The 19,615-nt window shown below is 34.0% G+C and overlaps 1 protein-coding gene across 1 annotated transcript; it reads left to right on the top strand.

Moving 5' to 3' along the window:
* Positions 1-718: 718 nt before the first annotated feature.
* LOC107478726 (DENN domain and WD repeat-containing protein SCD1) lies at positions 719-14,580 on the top strand. The gene is made up of 30 exons (XM_016098862.3): positions 719-1,168; positions 1,308-1,401; positions 1,976-2,177; positions 2,353-2,494; positions 2,585-2,685; positions 3,120-3,183; positions 3,422-3,535; positions 4,235-4,455; positions 5,044-5,098; positions 5,211-5,294; positions 5,544-5,739; positions 5,849-5,978; positions 6,468-6,510; positions 6,610-6,654; positions 7,239-7,314; positions 7,452-7,525; positions 7,613-7,663; positions 8,285-8,442; positions 8,543-8,590; positions 9,915-9,972; positions 10,090-10,173; positions 11,019-11,271; positions 11,363-11,566; positions 11,679-11,884; positions 11,997-12,178; positions 12,294-12,365; positions 12,718-12,878; positions 12,988-13,029; positions 13,331-13,539; positions 13,977-14,580. Exons 1-30 carry the CDS (start codon positions 995-997, stop codon positions 14,070-14,072), a joined length of 3,639 nt encoding a protein of 1,212 aa, XP_015954348.1. The 5' UTR covers positions 719-994; the 3' UTR covers positions 14,073-14,580.
* Positions 14,581-19,615: the final 5,035 nt, after the last annotated feature.

Genomic DNA, 19,615 nt, shown 5'->3' with positions numbered 1-19,615 from the left:
GATAAATTTTAGTTATTTTTTTTTGTCTCCCTAACATTATCTTAAATTAATTAATAAATTCTAAATATGTAAACTAATTAATTTCACAAATTAAAAGAGACAAAAACTGATTTCGAAATCCAATACTTCAGTTACGTCTTTATGAGCCATATCACATTTAGCTGGTTAATTACTCTGTCATGCACATATTGTTGGAGAGTTATTTATACTTTATAAGTATTATATTTAAAAGTTTAAAAGCTATCAAATGTTAAAAAATATCATAAATGACAGAATATCTCGACAAAGCCAATATATATAATCTTCGAACGTATCTCGAATATTATAACCTCATTTAATACGACTATATCTCAAGTACTGAATATCTGTTTTTAATTACGTGTCATATTTTGAATGCGTTCATAATATATTCAACTTTTATGGTATCATATGTTGAATACTCAGATACTAAAATATGAGTTTAATTAAATTTGGGTTATAGCACTCGATGTAATACGTTGTATATATCAATAAATACATAAAATTGATAAATAANAAATTTATCTCTAAAAAATTTTATTAATTAAATTAGTTCTAATTTTAAAAAATAATTTCATTGATAAAATTTTTAAAAAATGAATTAAATAAATAAACTTTTTTTAAGAATTGATGGTTAATTTATTTTTTTCACTTCCTTGTATTATATATATTTTTTCTTTTTTTCGTTTTTTAATTTTTTGTTTCTGAGTGACGGTTTTCCTTTTCTCGTTTCTCCGTCCTGAATCAACCTCTCCGCAGAAAAGAAACTCCGATGCAGTTTCACACCTGACGACTGATTATTGCTTAAGCTCCTGAATTGATCTATCGACTAACTCAACTCCATCATCGTCAAAAACAAGAGATAGAACACCAGATCTCGGAGCACTCTTCTTCTCTCCCGGTTCCTGAGGGGAGAAACGGGGGAGAAGAGATCTCCAATTCCGCCATTGACGAATCTCCTAAAGAAGAAAAGGCAATGCCTCCAATCTTTGAGTACTTCGTTGTGTGTGGGATCGGACCGGAGATTCGAAACATTGATGGAATCAAAGGTTACCATGGCCCTGGCTGCATGTATACTCCTTCACTCCTCGACCAGTATCCTCCTCCGACTCACACTCTCTATCCTCCTCCGCCTCCTCAGCTTCCCACTGTAACTGCTTCTTCCTCAACGAACCTATTTTTCATATGCATTCCCGTTTTTCTGAAGTGTTCGTGTTCGCCGTTGCGTTTACTAAATTTCCTTATTGTGTTAATTTTATCTGATGCCAGTGAACGTTGTTCCTTTTCAGTGTGTTCTACCTGCTGGTGTTGCGTTCCATGCATCAGGATTTGATTCCAACGATCCTTCCACGTTTCCGAGGAGCTATCCGATGGTTTTGACTGGTATGGTTTTGTGCAAGCATGGTTTCTCCAGTTTACCTTAGCTAGCTTTTACTTGCTTTTATTTGGTGGGACTTGGGAGTAGCTTAGGAAGTTGGATATTGATTTAGGAAGTTTACTTAGATATGCTGAACTGTTGATACATGATTAGGGATTGAACATATATTGCACCGGGACCATTGCGATACTCAAATCAGGACCGGGGTGCATGTTGGGCGCATATATATATAGATATATTTGATAGAAACTATGGAATTTTTACTGGGGATAGAAGTATTAGAGCACAACAGAGAAGATTATAAGTGATTTTCACTGATGGTTTCTTGCTACCTCAGAATAAAGTAATTTTTCTTTCTTTCTACATTCTGATTTGGGGGGTGACTATTTTATGCCGAGTCCTTGCTAAATACTTTTAACTTTCATATTTGCATTTTCCCATTTATCCTCCCTGATGAATGATGATACTCTCATCGTCTCACCATGATTTGCAATAGGTTTTTCAGTTGATATTACTTTCAGCGTTTATGGTTTTGTTTCTTCATATCTGATATCATATTGACTTAAAAGTTTGATGCAGAGGGTGATGGTTCTAAAATCTATGTTAGCTGCATTTCTTTCCGAGATCCAGTTTGTGAGGATATCGCAGAGGCTTACCGTATACAGGCAAATTCATATGCTGACAAATGCATCTGTCTAGTTTCACGCTTGCCAAGTTTCCGTCTACTTCGGAGTGCTCTGGAGGAGATATTTGCACTGTGTTTTTCTCCGAATGGAACTAGGTAAGTCTAGAATGGTGGCAAAATCTTTGCTTTTTCAAAATCAGAACATAACTACGAGTTTTCTTTTTATTTATGCTTTATAAATGTGACCACAAGTTGTCTTAGATTAAATATGAAAAATCTGTGGTTTTTTGTTTCTGTTTCTCTTACCATTCCCACCGTGTAACAATTTCAGTAAACCACTATGGGATGTCATAGCACATATGGTGTCCAATGTGCCTTTGCCAACTCCTGGAAAGGAGCGAGTGCTGTTTGCTATTGAGAATTGTCTGCTTTCTGCTGAGGCTCCACCAACTGATGGGCTTCCCCATGCTGATGTACAGTCTCCTGAAACTTGGCTTCTAGACTTGATTAGCTGTTTTCATCTGGTTCATTTGTTAACAACCATCCATGGTTTTCTGGAGCAGATATCATTTCAGCCTCTGGTGCAGTGCTTGGATGTTGACAACTTAATACAACTTTTTACAGCCGTGTTGCTTGAAAGGAGGATTTTGCTTCGAGCTAACAAGTATACTTCTTAAGACCTTACGGCCATAGTTCCTAGTTATATTTTGGTTCATCAATGACCTCTCCAGTGTCCACAGTCTGGTTCTTTAACTACCATCTACACTTTCATAAAATTTCATGTTGATTACCGATGAAATTTTAAAGCTAAATAGTAGATTTTAACTTGCACAGTTTCCCAATTGTATTTGTGTTTGTACTGTACTAGCTTATCCTGATAATACTGTTTCTGTTTGGCGTTGATTTGGATTCCCCTTGATTACTTCAAGAAAGGAGATATGATAGTTACATTTGATTGCTGTGTGAAATTTGAACATGGGCTTCATCCAATATATGCAGATATGTTGTATTTATGTTAGTTGTTTAGAAGTTTGTCATTTAGAGTATTAGTTAATTCATTTGTTAAATCTATGTTTATTCTATACTTTCTTTTGGCAGGTATTCACTTCTAACTCTTGCATCTGAGGCCATTTGTCACTTAATCTACCCATTCCGATGGCAGGTTAGATTTGAAAATCTTTATCTTGAGTGTTTCCTTTATTTGTGTACACCAGTGTTTTTTTTTTCTCGATTGGTAGCATCATTTTTGTTGTTATGGCTGATTTCTGCGGTTATCTCTCTGAAAAGATGTGTATATCATATTTGATAATAACTCATGATGCTCATTCCTAAAATGTTGGTACCTTTTGTTAACTCGCTTTTAATATTTTTCTCTTGATGTTTTTTCTTTCTTTCTTTAGCATGTATACATTCCGTCACTATTCTTCAAAGGAGTAGATTATATTGATGCTCCTACACCATATATGATGGGCCTCCATTCGTGTGTTGATACCTCTGCACAGGTCATGGATGGTGTAAGTCAGTACTCTTGTTCCTTAACACCACTGCTTATTTAGAGAAATTCCATTCCCTTGGTGTTTAATTTATCTATATTCTTGCATTATTTGATTAATTGCTGGCTACTAGTTTTGCTGCACTTTTATCATTAATTAGTTTGATTGAAGTCATAATGTTATAGCTAATGATTTACTGCAAATAGGTGGGGGAACTTCTCAGTTTAAGCCTCAAGGTCATCTATCCTTAAGGCTGTGTATTGTTTGAGTCAAATTGAGTTGGAAAATGGGCTGGTGAAAATGAGATGCATGTAAAAAGTGAAAAAAAAATACTTATTTTTAACCTACCAAGTATCTTTAAAATTTCCACTTTTCTATTTTCCATCTTTCTATTTTTCCTAACAAGAAAACTGTAGAAGTAATGTATTCATGAACTTGTTCTAGTCCTGTTCCTTGCTTCTTTACCTGTGGCAACAGGTGTTTTTAGGACTGGTAAAGTTCTGTGTGTGTATTTATTGTATTCTTTTCTGCATTCTTGAACTAGTTATCAATATCAGGTCTAAGCTTCACCCAGAAACAACCCCCCCAACAACCAACAAAAAAAAAAATCATGTTTGCTTTTCTTGATTTACAGGTTGGCATGCATGTGGGCGATTCTATTTGTTTCGAATGATGTTTTGCTTTCATTTATTTTAATTGATATCTTTTACTCTCTTGTAGGTGGTGGTTGTTGACCTCGATTATAATCGTATTACTACATCAGAGGAAATTCCACCTATTCCCGAGCCAGAATACAGCTTCTTGCGTGGTGAGGTAATCAAGTTATTATACCCCAATGTAATTGGAATTGATGAATTGAAGGCTGGAATATATAGTGTATCTGAGCATTATACTAAATTTGCGGCTAAGCAATGGGGAGCGGATCATGACCTTCAGTTAAGGTGATCCTTCGATGGTAGATTATTCATTGTTTTCCATTCTTTTTAGGTTCACCGTCACTGAATAAAATCATATGAAAGTGAATGAGATGCTAGATTGATGAACATTTTAATGAATTCTTAATTTAGTTCCCTGGAAAATATTATGATACACTTTATTCTAAACATTGCTGATTGATCTTTGTAATAAAATATTGAAATTTTCTCACATAGATGAACTTGATGCCTGCCCCTTATACCAAGAATGATTTGTGCTTTGCTCATTGTAGTTCTAATTTATGTTGTTTCTTGGTTCCTTGTGGACTGTCCAATTTATTGTTTTGGTTCCTTGTGGACAGTCCAATATATTGTTTAACTTTTTTGCCATTTTAGAAAGTGGTGGAACTTTTATGACCACCAATCCCTGGAATTTTTATTTGATGATTTACTTGTGCCGTCTATTTTTAAACTATTATTAAACATTTGAGTCATTCAATATTACCCCCCCTCCCTTATGCATCAGTTTTCAGATGTTAAAAACCAGACATGTTGGTAGTACAACAAATGGTCTCCAGTCTGATGTGCCTTATTGTCACCATGTTTCTTGTGCAGGATGATATTCTTAAAGTTCTTTGCAACACTTTTAAGTGGCTATCGGAATTTCCTAGTATGAATATTCTATTTCTTGTTTCAAGAATTTAGTTTTCAATCTTCCATGAGAAAACTTTGGTATGACCTTTCATTGTTCATTTTCTTCTTTTTTCCTATTTTGGCATCAGGAAAATAGTTCCACTCAGGTCTTCAATACTCAAGCTTTCTTGAAGAAACGGTCTCGAGCTACGAACCAACCACCAGAGCCAATGGTAATTTTTTACTCATAACATGGGGTGTGTTCTCCAATTAGCAGCGATGGAAATTCCAATGACTAAATTGATCCTACTAATGATTAGATTTTCATTGTTGATTATGATGGTTAGAAGACTCATGGATGTACTAATGATAATTACATTGGCTGGGTTTAAATCATGTTTTATCAAAGAAATGCTAATTCCATTCTTATTATTGCTGTATAATTTCTGTCTTTCATCTGATGTCAAATTTGAATTTTACAGATAGCTCAGTTCCTTGATTCTCATGGTTTCTTGGATTATTTGGAGAGAGGGGTAGGTTCTGATGAAAACAACAATAACCTGCTTGATAAGCTACAGGATGCAATTGGAAGGGGTCAAAACCCTATGTCAATTCTTCCTTCACCTTTGGTAGAGCCTGAGATCTTAACAATATCAGATTTTGATGCTGGAATGTCAGGTGAAATGCATGACTTCTAGCCAATTTTGTTTCTAAATTGATTACTCGCAAATATAAACTAAATTGAATGCATATTTTTTTACCTTTTTCTACTTTTTTTACCTTGCAGGATCTGGTGCCAATTATACCTATGATAGATTTCCTGCAATCAGCAGAACAGAAGAGGAAGAAGAAAATAGGAGGGATATTCTTTCAGCAGTTAGTAATGCCTATGAGTACTCAGGAAGACATACTCCAAGGTAATGCAAGCAATGCGCCAATGCCTAACATCAGGACACTCTTTTGTTGTCATACTGATGCCTAGAAAAGCTGGCCCGCATATCCTTTTCAGTTATTTAATTACGGTTCTTGATTAAAAGGAATCTCTCCCAATGTGCGAAATGTATTCTGTACATTGGTACAAATATGACTAAATTCTATTTATAGGAAAAATCTAAAAGTTGGAGAGTGTATGGTTTGCATGAATATTAATTGTTGTCACTCAAAGAGGAAGCAATTTTGAATTAGGATTCGTTATCGTTGTTGCTGTTGATCTATGCTGCTTTCAGTTTCTAGGCATTAAGTATTGGGTATCCTGAACAGAATGTCTTCTATTGTGAGCAGTACATTCTGCCTTGTTCTATCTATTGAATAAACTGATTGTCATGGTTGTTTCTACATTTTAACTTAAATTGTTTTTCCACCTTATTCTTGTTTTTCTATCTTACTGTTCTTCTGTGTTCTTTCAGTAAGGATCTGTTAGCAGATGGTCTTAGTCCACTTGAGAGGGCGGTAAGTTAACATGGCCAGGATTATTTTGTTAGTGCTGCTTGTGTATTGATCTATTTATTTTGCAGTTGGTCCCTCACGTTATTCTTTTCGTGGTTTCAGGCTGAAAGGGACAGAATGGTGCTGGATATTAAGGTTAAGCTGCAGGTACGTTTATCGGTCTTTTCTCTATACATTCCTCTATGTATGTTTGTGTGTGCATGCATGGGTGTATCCATTTTGCATGAACTTAATTTTCCCCTTATTTTCAATATAGATCTGGAAATTTATGATGCTTGTTTATTGTGTAGTGGAACTGTAGAAGTTAGTTTACTGCTGCTGCTAGTTCTTATTCTTTGGTTTCATTGAAGACCCACAGCAACTTTAGTTGTCTAAAATAAGTTACCCACTCTTCTTTGTAAATTCCCTTCTTTCTCTTCATTTTCTCTCACACATAGCCATTTCCCCCGCCCATTCTCCTACAAAATTACATCATGAATCACATCTCTCTTGCTTTAACATAAAGGCCTCCAGGATCTTACTTATTGTTGGATCCTACTGCTGCTCCAAAAAATCCAGTCTTAAAAAAAAAAAAATACTGAAAAATACTTGTTTAGATCAATCTTTGATGTTTTCATGGTTGTTGGATTCTGATACATTTGACTGTATTACTCTCCATAATGACTACTACTATATGTTGAAATTGGTACAGTATCACCTTTTTACATTGCTTTTTTTTCTTCATAACACAGGGTTTATGGCTGCGGCTTCTCAAATTGGGAGCAACAGATGATCCTCTCGCCTCCTTTGAATATGGAACAATACTTGGTATCATTGATCTCAATTTTCTTTTTGATACTAGTGGAATGTGAATTTTCCCGTTTGTTGTCAGGTTAAAAAATTAATTTATGTTAGAAGTGGAGTACGGAGTTTTCTAACAAGTTATTTTGTGGTTGGCCTTGCAGCTTTGATTGAATCTGACGCAGAGGGGATTGGTGGTAGTGGATTTGTTGAATGCATAAGCGAGCATATACATTCAGTTAGTCTTATTTAGCTAACACTGATAATTAATTTCTTTTGTTATTTTCCCTGTCGCAATGAAGCTTATGCTAGATCTTTCTATCAGGGTTGGAGCTGTCAGCTCACTGAAGAACAGTTTATTGCAGTGAAAGAATTGGTAAACAAATGCTATTCCTTTTGTTTAACTTGTCAATCCTTCATATGTGTTCAACAAATTTAAGTCTCCAAAAATGAAAATTCATTTCAAGTTATTGTAAGATATTTTAATCCTTTAGTCTAACAAGAAATGAACTTTAATACCTCAAAGTTTAAATTGCAAATCTTGAGGCCAAATTGGTGCAATGACACTTTTGAGGACTAATTTGAGGTTTTAATCTTGATATAACATTTCAATGTCTGCCCCTCTGGCTTTATACAAGTCCAATAATTTAATATCAAATACAAGTAAATAATGAGACAGCACCATCTCTTTGATATGACTCCATTGAGGTGCTTGTAAAAGAGGGATCTTATCAGAGACACATCCTCCTTCATAGTTCCAGTCAGAAAAACAGTGCGAAATGTATTAAAATTTTGAAGGAAAAGATTGTTGTAATTGCAGTTTAAGGAAACCAAACTAAATTCTTTTTAACACTAGAGGGACTGAGTATAGTTATGTCTAAATTACTTCGTTTCAGTATTGCCACAAGTGTTGGCAGAAAGAATATACCTTCCCTCCCTTAACTTCTAACTGAGTTCATGTCTAATTCTCGTTCCTATCAAATCTGCTCATTTTCAGCTCAAAACAGCTATAAATCGTGCAACCGCACGGAATGACTTGCCAACCATTAGAGATGCTCTTGAAGTTTCATCTGATATGTATAAGAAAGACAATAACAATGTGCCAGACTATGTGCAACGACATCTTATTTCTCTTTCTATTTGGGATGAGCTGCGGTCTGTATTTCCCATAACTATTTTTTCATGTTTTCACACGATGTTTTAGTGGTCTTATCTTGAACTAAGTGTTGACACAGTTCATGCACCTTCCTTGCAGGTTTTGGGAAGGATATTTTGACTATTTAATGGAGCAATCTTCAAACAAGTAAGGATTTAAAATTTTTCTTTGATTGTCTTCTGTTTCTTTTTATATTAGTTTTCTTCATTCTTTACATTACTGTGTGTTTTATATCCTATCATCAGCATCATCATCTTTGTTTTGAATACAAATAATGGGCTGGTTTGGTTAAGATTCCACAAGAAGTAATTCTTTAGTTGTAGAAGCAGAATCAGAAAATTATGTTGCATTTCTATGTAATTGTAAAAGTACCTTGTATCAAAACAAAAAATTTCTAATTACTTTGATTTTGCTAACTATGAATGTATGTTTTTGCTAAAAATTGTCAAAGCTATTCTCTCATGCTTTTGATTTTGGGAGAAGTAGCTCCTTGTATGCTTATCTATATTATATATCTTCTATATCTGTACTTCTATATCTATACTTCTATACTATATATAATGAGAATATGAGAACGGTTGGTGTCCAACTTTTTTTTCTTTAAACACCCTTCGTTATATATAATCTATAAAAAGTTTATTTTTTTGTTATATCAAAGACTTGAGCCCAAGACTTTTAGGTTAAATTATAAACAACTCGCCATCTCAACTAATTCTATTTTCACTATTTTTACATGCATTTAATAAATAAAAGAGTGAATCAGTGTCTATTGATACACTAGTTAAAATAACTCTAGAAAGACTTGTTATTTTCTACTTCGGCTTGCTTTGAAAAGCACAAACAAACAACATTGATAATAGAAAACTGAAACAGCGAAGTAGAGAGAGAAAGCGAGAAGAGAAATGTCTGAATTGTGTATCATGACTCTGAGATCCTCAATTGGGTGACTTCTCTGTTTATATACAAGAGAATGGTAGCTCGTGGGGGAAGCTACCCTAAGGGTAGTTAGGAGTTAGGGACCTTTCACTGATAAGTTAGTTATAGCTAGTACAGCTGTCATCCTAGCTAGTAGATGGTAGTTACTGCTATTCCTAGTTCTTTTAAAAGAATGTAGAATGTTGTTTTGTACAGGGATTTCTCTCTCTCTCTCTCTCTCTCTCTCTCTCTCTCTCTCTCTCTCTCTATTTTGGGAGAAGCAGCTCCTTGTATGCTTATATTTTTTTTATAATAAAAAAACACTGATTATTTTCTACTTCAGCTTGTTTTCACAAGCACAAACAAACACTACTAAAATAAATCCTATTGTTCTATGACCTTCAACCTAACTATTTGTGAATGTATGTATATTCTTTCTGACCTCTTTAACCAACCATCCAATCATTGTAGATTTAATTGAATTTGGACATAAATGCACCGATACTTCTATTTTTTTCCATAGATGTTTATAAAGTTTCAATTTTTTCTTTGCCAGATCAGCAAACTATGCATCTCTTGTGACAGCACAGCTTGTGGTGTTGGCATCACACATGGTATTGTCTAGGCTATTTCATGTGCTTAAATTCTTCTGTTAACTTCTGTAGTTCTGGTGAAGTCAAATTGTATCATGTTATACTTTTGTATACTGAGCCTTCTTTGCCGTAATGAAGGCTGGGCTGGGACTTCCTGATAATGATGCTTGGTACATGATTGAAACAATTGCAGAGAGGAACAGCATTGGATCCAAGCAATTTGTAAGTTAATTTCTTTTTAGAAATGCATAAATTGCTTTTCAAGTGAGTGTTATATGTTGCTTTGCTGCATGGTTTATCCTTATACGACATGGTTGTTATTTTTGTATCGTTGTGAGGATGTGTTGTCCTCTTTTGTACTCTTCTTTACTGCTCTAGTAAAAATTCTTTTTCTAATCCCAAGGGAGAGAGAGAAAAGAAAAAGGACTTTTTCTAACCAATAAAAGAAGCCTACCAGCTTATATAATATAGAGTCAAAGAAGTATTGGAAGGAAAGAAAAATGAGGAAAGACAATAAACCGTAGTTTATGTACCGCAGAAATTGATGAAGAACCAACACAAGTAGAACAGAACAAAATTATTAAACTATGGCACTATAGTATTCAGTACCTAGATGCTCAGCGTATTTGAATCCTTGATCTTCAATTAGAGACTTGGTCTCAAAGCATAATGATCTGATGTGGGATTAATAACCAAAAGTGCATACGTAATACAATAGTTCATAAAACTTAACTATATATAACTAAGGCACCCGAAATAACAATAAATGCAACTAATAATCAAGATCACAAAATGTTGACCATGTAAACTTGAAATGCCATACCCTAAAGAAGTACAGATTCTGCATCAATGTTTCTCTTAGTACCATTGGTTTTGTATCTTATCGTTTTTTGCATACTAGTAATGTCATCCCTTGTGTTATGCTTTCATGGTATACGTCATTGTTTCTCTTTCTTTTGAATGTTGACTTTACTTTATCTATTTCTCTTGAAATAATACTACTGAAAATTTTGGCTCATGTCATGTGATGGATTATTGCTGAATTGTTTTCCATGTTATTGATGCAGATAAAAATCAGAGGGTTCTTGTCTCATATCCAGCAACTACGCAATGGATATTGGGGAGTCACATCATTTAAGGCACAGTCTATGTCATCCCTTGCATTACCATCCCCACATTCAAAAGATTCCAAAGATGATGGCCAGCAACCTGCCGAGGGAACTGGTGTTGGTAGAAGCTGGGTGCAAAGTATGTTCACCCGAAATACTTCATCTAGATCCAGCTTTAGTCGTAAATGGACGTCTGATGGGGGCAATTCAGGTATTAATTAATACATTATCTGCTAGTGCAACTATGTATTGATTCTTGAGTAAACTAAGGGTATCACTTTGTTCTATTGTTACAAATTTAGCTGCACAAGAGAATGGCACTCCTCGGAAACATGATCTTTCAACTGGTGGGCAGAAGAAGCTTCAAACAAATGTCCGCATACTTAGGGGTCATAATGGTGCCATTACTGCTCTCCATTGTGTTACAAAGAGAGAGGTGTGGGATTTGGTGGGTGACCGTGAAGATGCTGGTTTCTTTATTAGCGGAAGCACAGACTGCTCAGTAAGTTTCAATGTCTATGGATGCCATTATGCAGCTCAGGTTGCATTTTTTGCCTTAGGATGTTAGGAATGAATTAATGTGTTATGAATATAACTTTTCCAAACATGCAGGTTAAGATTATATATATATTATTTCTTTTGTTCTTAACATCTCTGGATATATATTTATGGGCAACCTTGCTTCTGGATTCAAATGTAGAACTATCCGTGCCATAAATTCAGATAGGGGGAAAGTGGTGTCAGGATCTGATGATCAGTCTGTTTTGGTGTGGGATAAGCAAACAACTCAACTTCTGGAAGAGCTTAAAGGCCATGATGGACCGGTATTACCTTAAAATATTTCTGGCTGATCTACAGTAAACAGATGTAGGTAAATAAGTGATGAAAAATATAAAGGTTGGAAAGTTGAAACTTAATATAATGCAAACCTTGTAGGTCAGCTGTGTGCGCATGCTCTCCGGAGAACGTGTCCTAACTTCATCGTATGATGGTACTGTGAAGATGTGGGATGTTAGAACTGATAGATGTGTTGCAACTGTTGGTCGTTGCTCTAGTGCTGTTTTATGCATGGAATATGATGACAATGTGGGACTCTTGGCTGCTGCTGGAAGAGATGTGTAAGTTAAAAGAATGTAGATGTGTGTGTGCGCGCGCGCACATACAAATTCTATGTTGATTTTTCTGTGTGCAATTCAGCCATTTGTCATGCATTGATTGTTTCTGGCATTACAGGGTTGCGAGCATATGGGACATTCGTGCTAGTAGACAGATGCATAAACTTTCAGGACATACACAATGGATAAGGTTAAGAGAACATGTATTTCTACTCTACTATGTTATTCGTACTAGCGGTTTAACAAGCATGAGTTATCTTTTTAAATTTGTTGGTATTTATACAATGGGAAGCATGAAACAAGAAAACTTTATTGTGGGGAGTGAGAGTTTGATGAGTGTTTTCATGATGGTAAAGATATGAAGTAAGAAGAAATAGTTGGATGAGTGGTTACTGTCGGTTATTTTTAAGGAGTGGATGATATTTTTCCCCCCTTCTTGGGGTAAAATTTATAGTAGAAATTGGACACCAAGAGGGGACCCTTTATCTATATCTATTGTATCGATAGTAAATAAAATATATAATTGAGTATGAAAAATGCAGGTCCATAAGAATGGTTGGTGATACTGTAATTACTGGTAGTGATGATTGGACAGCAAGATTGTGGTCTGTTTCCCGAGGAATATGTGATGCTGTCTTAGCATGCCATGCCGGGCCAATATTATGTGTCGAATATTCTGCTTTAGACAGAGGAATTATAACAGGTGCATCATCTCCAAATTTGGCAATGCTCTCTGTGTGTGTGGGTTTCATTAAGACACTGGCTGTGTGCTTTTATTTCCATTGCTTGCTAAATGTTAAATTCAATTCCAGGGTCAACTGACGGCCTGCTACGGTTTTGGGAAAATGATGACGGTATGGCAATCTCTTTATCCATACAATTTTCCTCCGTGATGTTTAGCTTGTTTGATTTGTGAAATATGCAGACTGTTTAAAGTTTAAAAAACTTCAAAGTGTCTCATTGTAAAATACTATCATGCTATTTATACTCCACCAAAATGGTGTCTTAATCTTACAACAAATTGTAACATGCAATTTTAAGAAGCAATAATACAACAGAATGAACTAGTGTTGTGCCTGTGTATTTATTCTGTACAAAATTAGAACTTTAGAAGCTAGAGATCATCTGATAATTTTTTACTCATTGACTGTACAGGGGGTATAAGGTGTGCAAAAAATGTTACAATTCACAATGCTGCCATATTATCTATCAATGCTGGGGAGCACTGGTTAGGCATTGGAGCAGCGGACAATTCGATGTCACTTTTCCATCGGCCTCAAGAGAGACTTGGTGGTTTTTCTGGTACTGGGTCCAAAATGGCTGGCTGGCAGGTTTACAGAACACCTCAAAAAACAGTTGCTATGGTATGTGCTCTTTTGGATTTTCCACTTGATATGGTCCGGCTCTGGTATAATGTGATCAGTGAACATTATGATGTGCTCTTAAACTTTTTAACATGTAACTACAATCCAGTGCCAATTTTATTGATCTTTTGAGACAAATAATTGCTTTGGGGGAAACTACCTAAGGAAGTGCATTCCTTAGATAATTACTAGCACTGAAGTAGGAAAAAATATATTGATGTTCTTTTCTTTGTGAAATTAAGTTTTGTGGTGATGTTTACTTTAGAACTATGGCTCATTGATTGCTGTTATTTTGATTTGCCTCAGCTATACTTTAGGGTGCATATTTTTGCCATTTAGCAGGGCAATATATGTGGTTAAAGAGTATTATGTTATTCATGTTCAACGCTCTTTATTCTTCGTTCATGGGTTGATTTTGGCCTTACTGTGACATCCAGGTAAGATGTATTGCTTCAGATCTGGAGAGGAAAAGGATATGCAGTGGTGGCCGTAATGGGCTTCTAAGGCTGTGGGATGCAACCATTAATATTTGAGCTTGGTTGATAAAAGCATATTCACGTTTATGAAAATTAAATAGGTGAGAAACATGGTACTTCGTAAACACGGGGACGCCCCCAATATTTTTGCTTGCTTAACGAGTATATAATGTACAAGGTAATACCCGATGAGTCCAAAAGAGGAACCAAGTTTGGTTGTCTGTTATCTGTGTTTAGAGGTAGGTTGCTTTATGCCTGATTGCCTGTATCATGAATGTACAAAAAACAAATTTATTAGTGGGGATAAATTTAGTTAAGTTGTATAGAATCTAGCTGCAATTGATTTTGCATAGGAACATTATGTTTACCTACATAGCAAGATTCATAAATTTGGAAATTATTCAAAGAAAATTACCTATTAAACACATCCAACCTTTGGAAATTGGCAGCTACCTGGGTTTCCGTTGCTAGAGTCTGACTTTATCGTTGTTGCCGGATTCTGGTTGGTCTATCATATGCTACTGGTCGTAAATAACGAAATACTGAATATTTTTCAATTTTCATACGTCGATGAAGCATGACCCCTTTTTAATCTCGTTTTTTTTATCTGGCCATTTTTTACTTTTAAGTCATTTTTTTGGTAATTTTTTTTTGTCATTGTTTTTATTGCCTACGGTATCTCCCAATCCGGCAGATTATGAACTAATTCGTCGCGGATCTGAGCTTTATTTAAGGGTTTATCGTTGATCAATGGGTGGAATTTAAATTTCAAACACTTGTTTAAGTGGACAAGTGAGTTAACCACCCGAGCAATCTAAGTTAGCTATTTTTTTAGTCATTTTTTTTGGTAGTTTATTTTTTTAGTCATTATTAATTAACAAAATTGTATTTAAGCTATCTACTTAGCCCAATTTGAATCGAGCTATTAGGTTAATATGGGTTAAAAGAATTGTTTAATTTATTAGCCAAACCAATATTTTTATTTGGGATTATCAAGGTGATATATCAAACCCGAACGTTTAATTATTTATTTTTCTCATAATTAAGAAGGGTAAACTACTAAAAATGTACCTAAATAATTTTGTTGCTGATAAAAATGTATCTGAATTTTATTATTGACAAAAAAACTCTTAAATAATTTAAAAGCGGGATAAAAATATTCAAGCATTATTATTTTTTTGTAAATAGCAAACCACTTTAATTTGATAAACTATTTATGTATTTGATCCAAAATTTTATAGGAAGTTAACCCATTTTGAATCGAGCTATTGGGTTAATATGGGTTAAAAGAATTGTTTAATTTAAAGTAATTACCCAAATCAGTCCCCAAGGATTTTAGAATCGGACATTTTAGTCCATAAGGAAAATTAATACACAGATCAATTCCTAAGGTTTTTACTCTGGCAAACAAATCAGTCCCAGTTCATTTTCCGGTAGAGTAATTACCCAGATCAGTTCCCAAAGATTTTTAAAAACGGACATTTTAGTCCTCAAGAAAAACTAATGTACAAATCAATCCCCGATGTTTTTCTCTATTAGACATAATAGTCTCCCGTCCAAAAATAAAATAAAATAAAATAATAATTATTATTAATTGCACAATAATATTGTACTATATTTTTTGTATTTTTTGACAAAAATAATGATAAATTTATTCATTAAATTCTTAAAAATTTTTTTAACTTGCAAAATAAAAAAGAATTCTTTTTTTCTCAGTTATTTCGATTCCGGCGAAAATCGATTTTACGGTATAGACGCTTATGACCTCCTCTTCTATGCCCTGCGGTAATGATTCCTCTGGCATTACGGCCTTTACCACAGGAAATCAACTCGTATCAATCAATCGAACTTGTTGAATAACTAGTATTTATAGTCCAGGCACAACGACGCAGTTATTAGGGGGCGCGCTCTACCACTGAGCTAATAGCCTGTCGTGTGTGAGCCTCCTGCTGAGGCCCGCTATGCCAAATATATATATAAGAATTTAATGAATAAATTTATCATTATTTTTGTCCAAAGAATACAAAAAATATAGTACAATATTATTGTGCAAGTAATAATAATAATGATTTTATTTTATTTTATTTTTGAATGGATGACTATTATGTCTAATAGAGAAAAACGTTGGGGATTGATTTGTACATTAGTTTTTTTTTGGACTAAAATGTCCGTTTTTAAAATCTTTGGGGACTGATATGGGTAATTATTTTGCCGAAAAATGAATTGGGGACTGATTTGTCTGCCAGAGTAAAACTTTGGGGATTGATCTGTGTATTAATTTTCTTGAGAACTAAAATATCCGATTCTAAAATCCTTGAGATCTGATTTGGGTAATTACTCATAAATTAGCGCAACCAATATTTCTATTTGGGATTATCAAGGTGATATATCAAACCCAAATGTTTAATTAAATATTTTTCTTGTTATGAAGAAAGGTAAACTACTAAAATGTACTTAAATAATTTTGTTGTTAATAAAAATATATTCGAATTTTATTATTAACAAAAATACTCTTAAATAATTTAAAAACGCAATAAAAATATTCAAAATTTTTTTTTTATAAGTGACAAACGACTTTTGTATTTGATAAATCACTTATGTATTTAATCCAAAATTTTATAGGAATGTTTAGATAATTGTTTAAAAAGTACACACAAAAAATGGGATAAAATTTTGATCCCTATATTTTTATTTTATTTTTTAAAAGTATTATTGGTTGTTGACAAAAAATTATAAAAAAAATATATACTTAATAAAAAATCACCAAATTTTAAAGTTAAAAAATCTCATTTTTCTAATCATAATTGCAAATAACAGCATCAAAATTCAATCTCGGGTAAACCATAAAAAATGCACCCGAATAATTTTGTTGCTGACAAAAATGCACTCGAATTTATCGACAAAATTACCCTCAAATAATTTAAAAACGCAACAAAAATACCCAAAATTAAATATGTATTCTCAAAAAATACTTCAGAGATTGAATTTTAATGCAATTTTTTGCAAGTATGATTAAAAAAATGGGATATTTTTATCTTTAAAATTTGGTTATTTTTCGCTAAATGTTTCTTTTTTTTTGTAATTTTTAGTCAACAACCAATAATACTTTTAAAAAAAATAAAAATATAGGGATCAAATTTTTATCCCATTTTTTGTGTATTTTTTAAATATTTATTTAAACAATCTTATAAAATTTTAGATCAAATGCATAAGCGGTTGTTAAATACAAAAGTTATTTGCCACTTACAAAAAAAATATTCATTTGAATATTCTTGGCACGTTTTTTAAATATTTGAGGGTATTTGTGTTGATACTAAAATTTGGGCAATTTTTGTTAGTGATAAAATTGTTTGGATATATTTTTGGTAGTTTATCTTCAATCTCTAAAGCATTTTTTGAGAAAATATATTTAATGTTGGATATTTTTATCACATTTTTAAATTATTTGAAACTATTTTTATTGATAATAAAATTTGAGTATATTTTTGTTAATAACAAAATTATTCGAATGCATTTTGATGGTTTACCCTATTAAGAATTAGATTAATTTGGCGTGACTCAATTGTTTTTTTAAGGGGTAAGACTTTTCGTTAGTTATCCTTTTATTATTTTATCGAATTAACAATTAAATTTGTTCCTAAAAGATCACTCTTTCTTTAAATTAATTTTCAAAAGATTAAATTAATCATTTTAGTTTTTAGAAGATAAAACGTTAATCAAATTAATTTTTTTATTAGTTTGATGATGACGTGTCATACTAAGTATCACATGGTATGATGACGTAATAAATTAATGTTACGTATTACAAGATAATTGGTTGCTGAATTATGACATGTCATGTATTATTTGAAAATACATGTGTAGGTCATTTTAATTCCTAAAATGTTAAAAAATGATAAAATTAGTTCTTATATAAAATCTTTTTATAATCTTAAATTTTAACATTTTTTAATCCTATTAGTTTTAGTCTATTTTTTACACCTTAATAAATAAAATTTTTTCAGAAAAATAAAAAGTAATCAAATTATTACAAAGTGATTTTTTCATTTATATTTTTAGATTTTTAATTATTTTAAAATTTTAATCTTTTGGATCTCAACCAAAATTTAGTTCAATCGATTACTAGTTTTTCATTTCATCTTTTTTATATTTGTTTTAGTTCAAAATTTATTTTAACAAATTAAATTTTAGACAAAACAAAGAAAAAAATAACAATTGAAAAGACACAGAAAAATGATGATAATTAAGTAGTAATAAGGGCAATTTATGTAAATAAAATATTTGGACTCCAATATTACACAAATACAACTTTTGAAAAGAGAAGACGCAAATGTAATGTTTCATATATCTATCAGTAGCGGTTTATAGGAGAACGTAATCCGCTATAACTAGTCGCAGTTTACGTGGTAAAGTTGCAACACAGAAACCGCTATAGGCAGCAGCAGTTTTTGTTGAGGAAAAAATGTGCATAAACCGCTACAGGCAGTAGCGGGTTATGTGTAAGGGGACGCGTGTGTAAATCACTAGAGGCTGTAGCGGATTACGTTGAGTGTGTGTTAAGGGCGTTGGCTATATAAATCCCTCAAAGTCATTGGGATGGAAGAGTGATGAGAGTTTCATTTCTCCCAAATGGATGGTGATGAGAGTTTTGTGGCTCTAGTGCATTGCTCTAGGAAAATTCAAAAAAGCAAAAGACATGGTGTAAAATTTACGGATAGGAAACTGCTCAGTATTTTTATCCGGTCGTCGAGTACGTTGGCCGAGATTAAATATAGCGGATTACAGAAGCTCGGTGTGTGTGGGACAAAGTGGGTTAAAAAATTGTTCTACAAGATTCCCATCGCCATTGTATCAGCTGGTGTGAGGTATGATACCTTTGTGATAGGGTCTGATGAGGACTTGCAGGTCTTATTTCACTGTAGGCGGAGTTTTCCAAAGGTTAGAATACCCGAGCTGCTTGCGAAGATGGAGGACGGTGTCGACAGTTCCGGGGCAACGACACCGAATCCTCAGTCGACGACGGCGGGTGGTCTCTCGATGTCGATGCTTGTGGTAGCAGCGGCATCTCCGATTCTTGATCCTCCACGCGTTGCGGCTGCTCATGTTGGTGTGTCTCCTGGTGTTCCTAATTTTGAAGTTGAGGCCGGACCGGATTGAGTTGAGAATGCGATGCGGGACGATGATTTAGATGACGAGCCGGTCGACATTGGTGGGGATAGTGATGATGATATCCTGAGCAATACACATACACCCCAAGGTGCTTCGGGTTCTGGCACACAATAGTATCCCCCGTACATGTCAACGTTGAACTTGAAAGCCGTTGGCCAATACCAGAATGTAGAGGCAACCTTCGCGGGTCAGGGTCTGCATGATGCGAATGCTTTGACGGAATTTCAAATAGGCCAATCTTTCCAAAGCAAGGAGGAAGCTGTGCTGAGTGTAAAAGATTACAGCATCCGGCGTGGAGTTGAGTACAGAGTTATCGAGTCAGACCATCTGAAATACCACGGAAGATGCAAGGAGTTTGGTAATGGGTGCACGTGATTGATTTGCATCACGCTGAGGCAAAGGAAGAGCACCTGGGAAGTTAAGTGGTACAA

The sequence above is a fragment of the Arachis duranensis genome, chromosome 3 (assembly GCF_000817695.3).
Source record: "Arachis duranensis cultivar V14167 chromosome 3, aradu.V14167.gnm2.J7QH, whole genome shotgun sequence".
Taxonomy (NCBI): domain Eukaryota; kingdom Viridiplantae; phylum Streptophyta; class Magnoliopsida; order Fabales; family Fabaceae; genus Arachis; species Arachis duranensis.
This window is presented reverse-complemented; position numbering and strand designations above follow the sequence as displayed.

What these genes read in the sequence shown, in the direction of transcription:
- LOC107478726 (XM_016098862.3), top strand. Translation starts at nt 995, where the DNA reads ATGCCTCCAATCTTTGAGTACTTCGTTGTGTGTGGGATCGGACCGGAG. An exon ending in GTGGCTATCGGAATTTCCTA is followed by an intron (nt 5,099 to 5,210) that starts GTATGAATATTC and finishes TTTTGGCATCAG; the next exon opens with GAAAATAGTTCCACTCAGGT. An exon ending in ACCAACCACCAGAGCCAATG is followed by an intron (nt 5,295 to 5,543) that starts GTAATTTTTTAC and finishes TGAATTTTACAG; the next exon opens with ATAGCTCAGTTCCTTGATTC.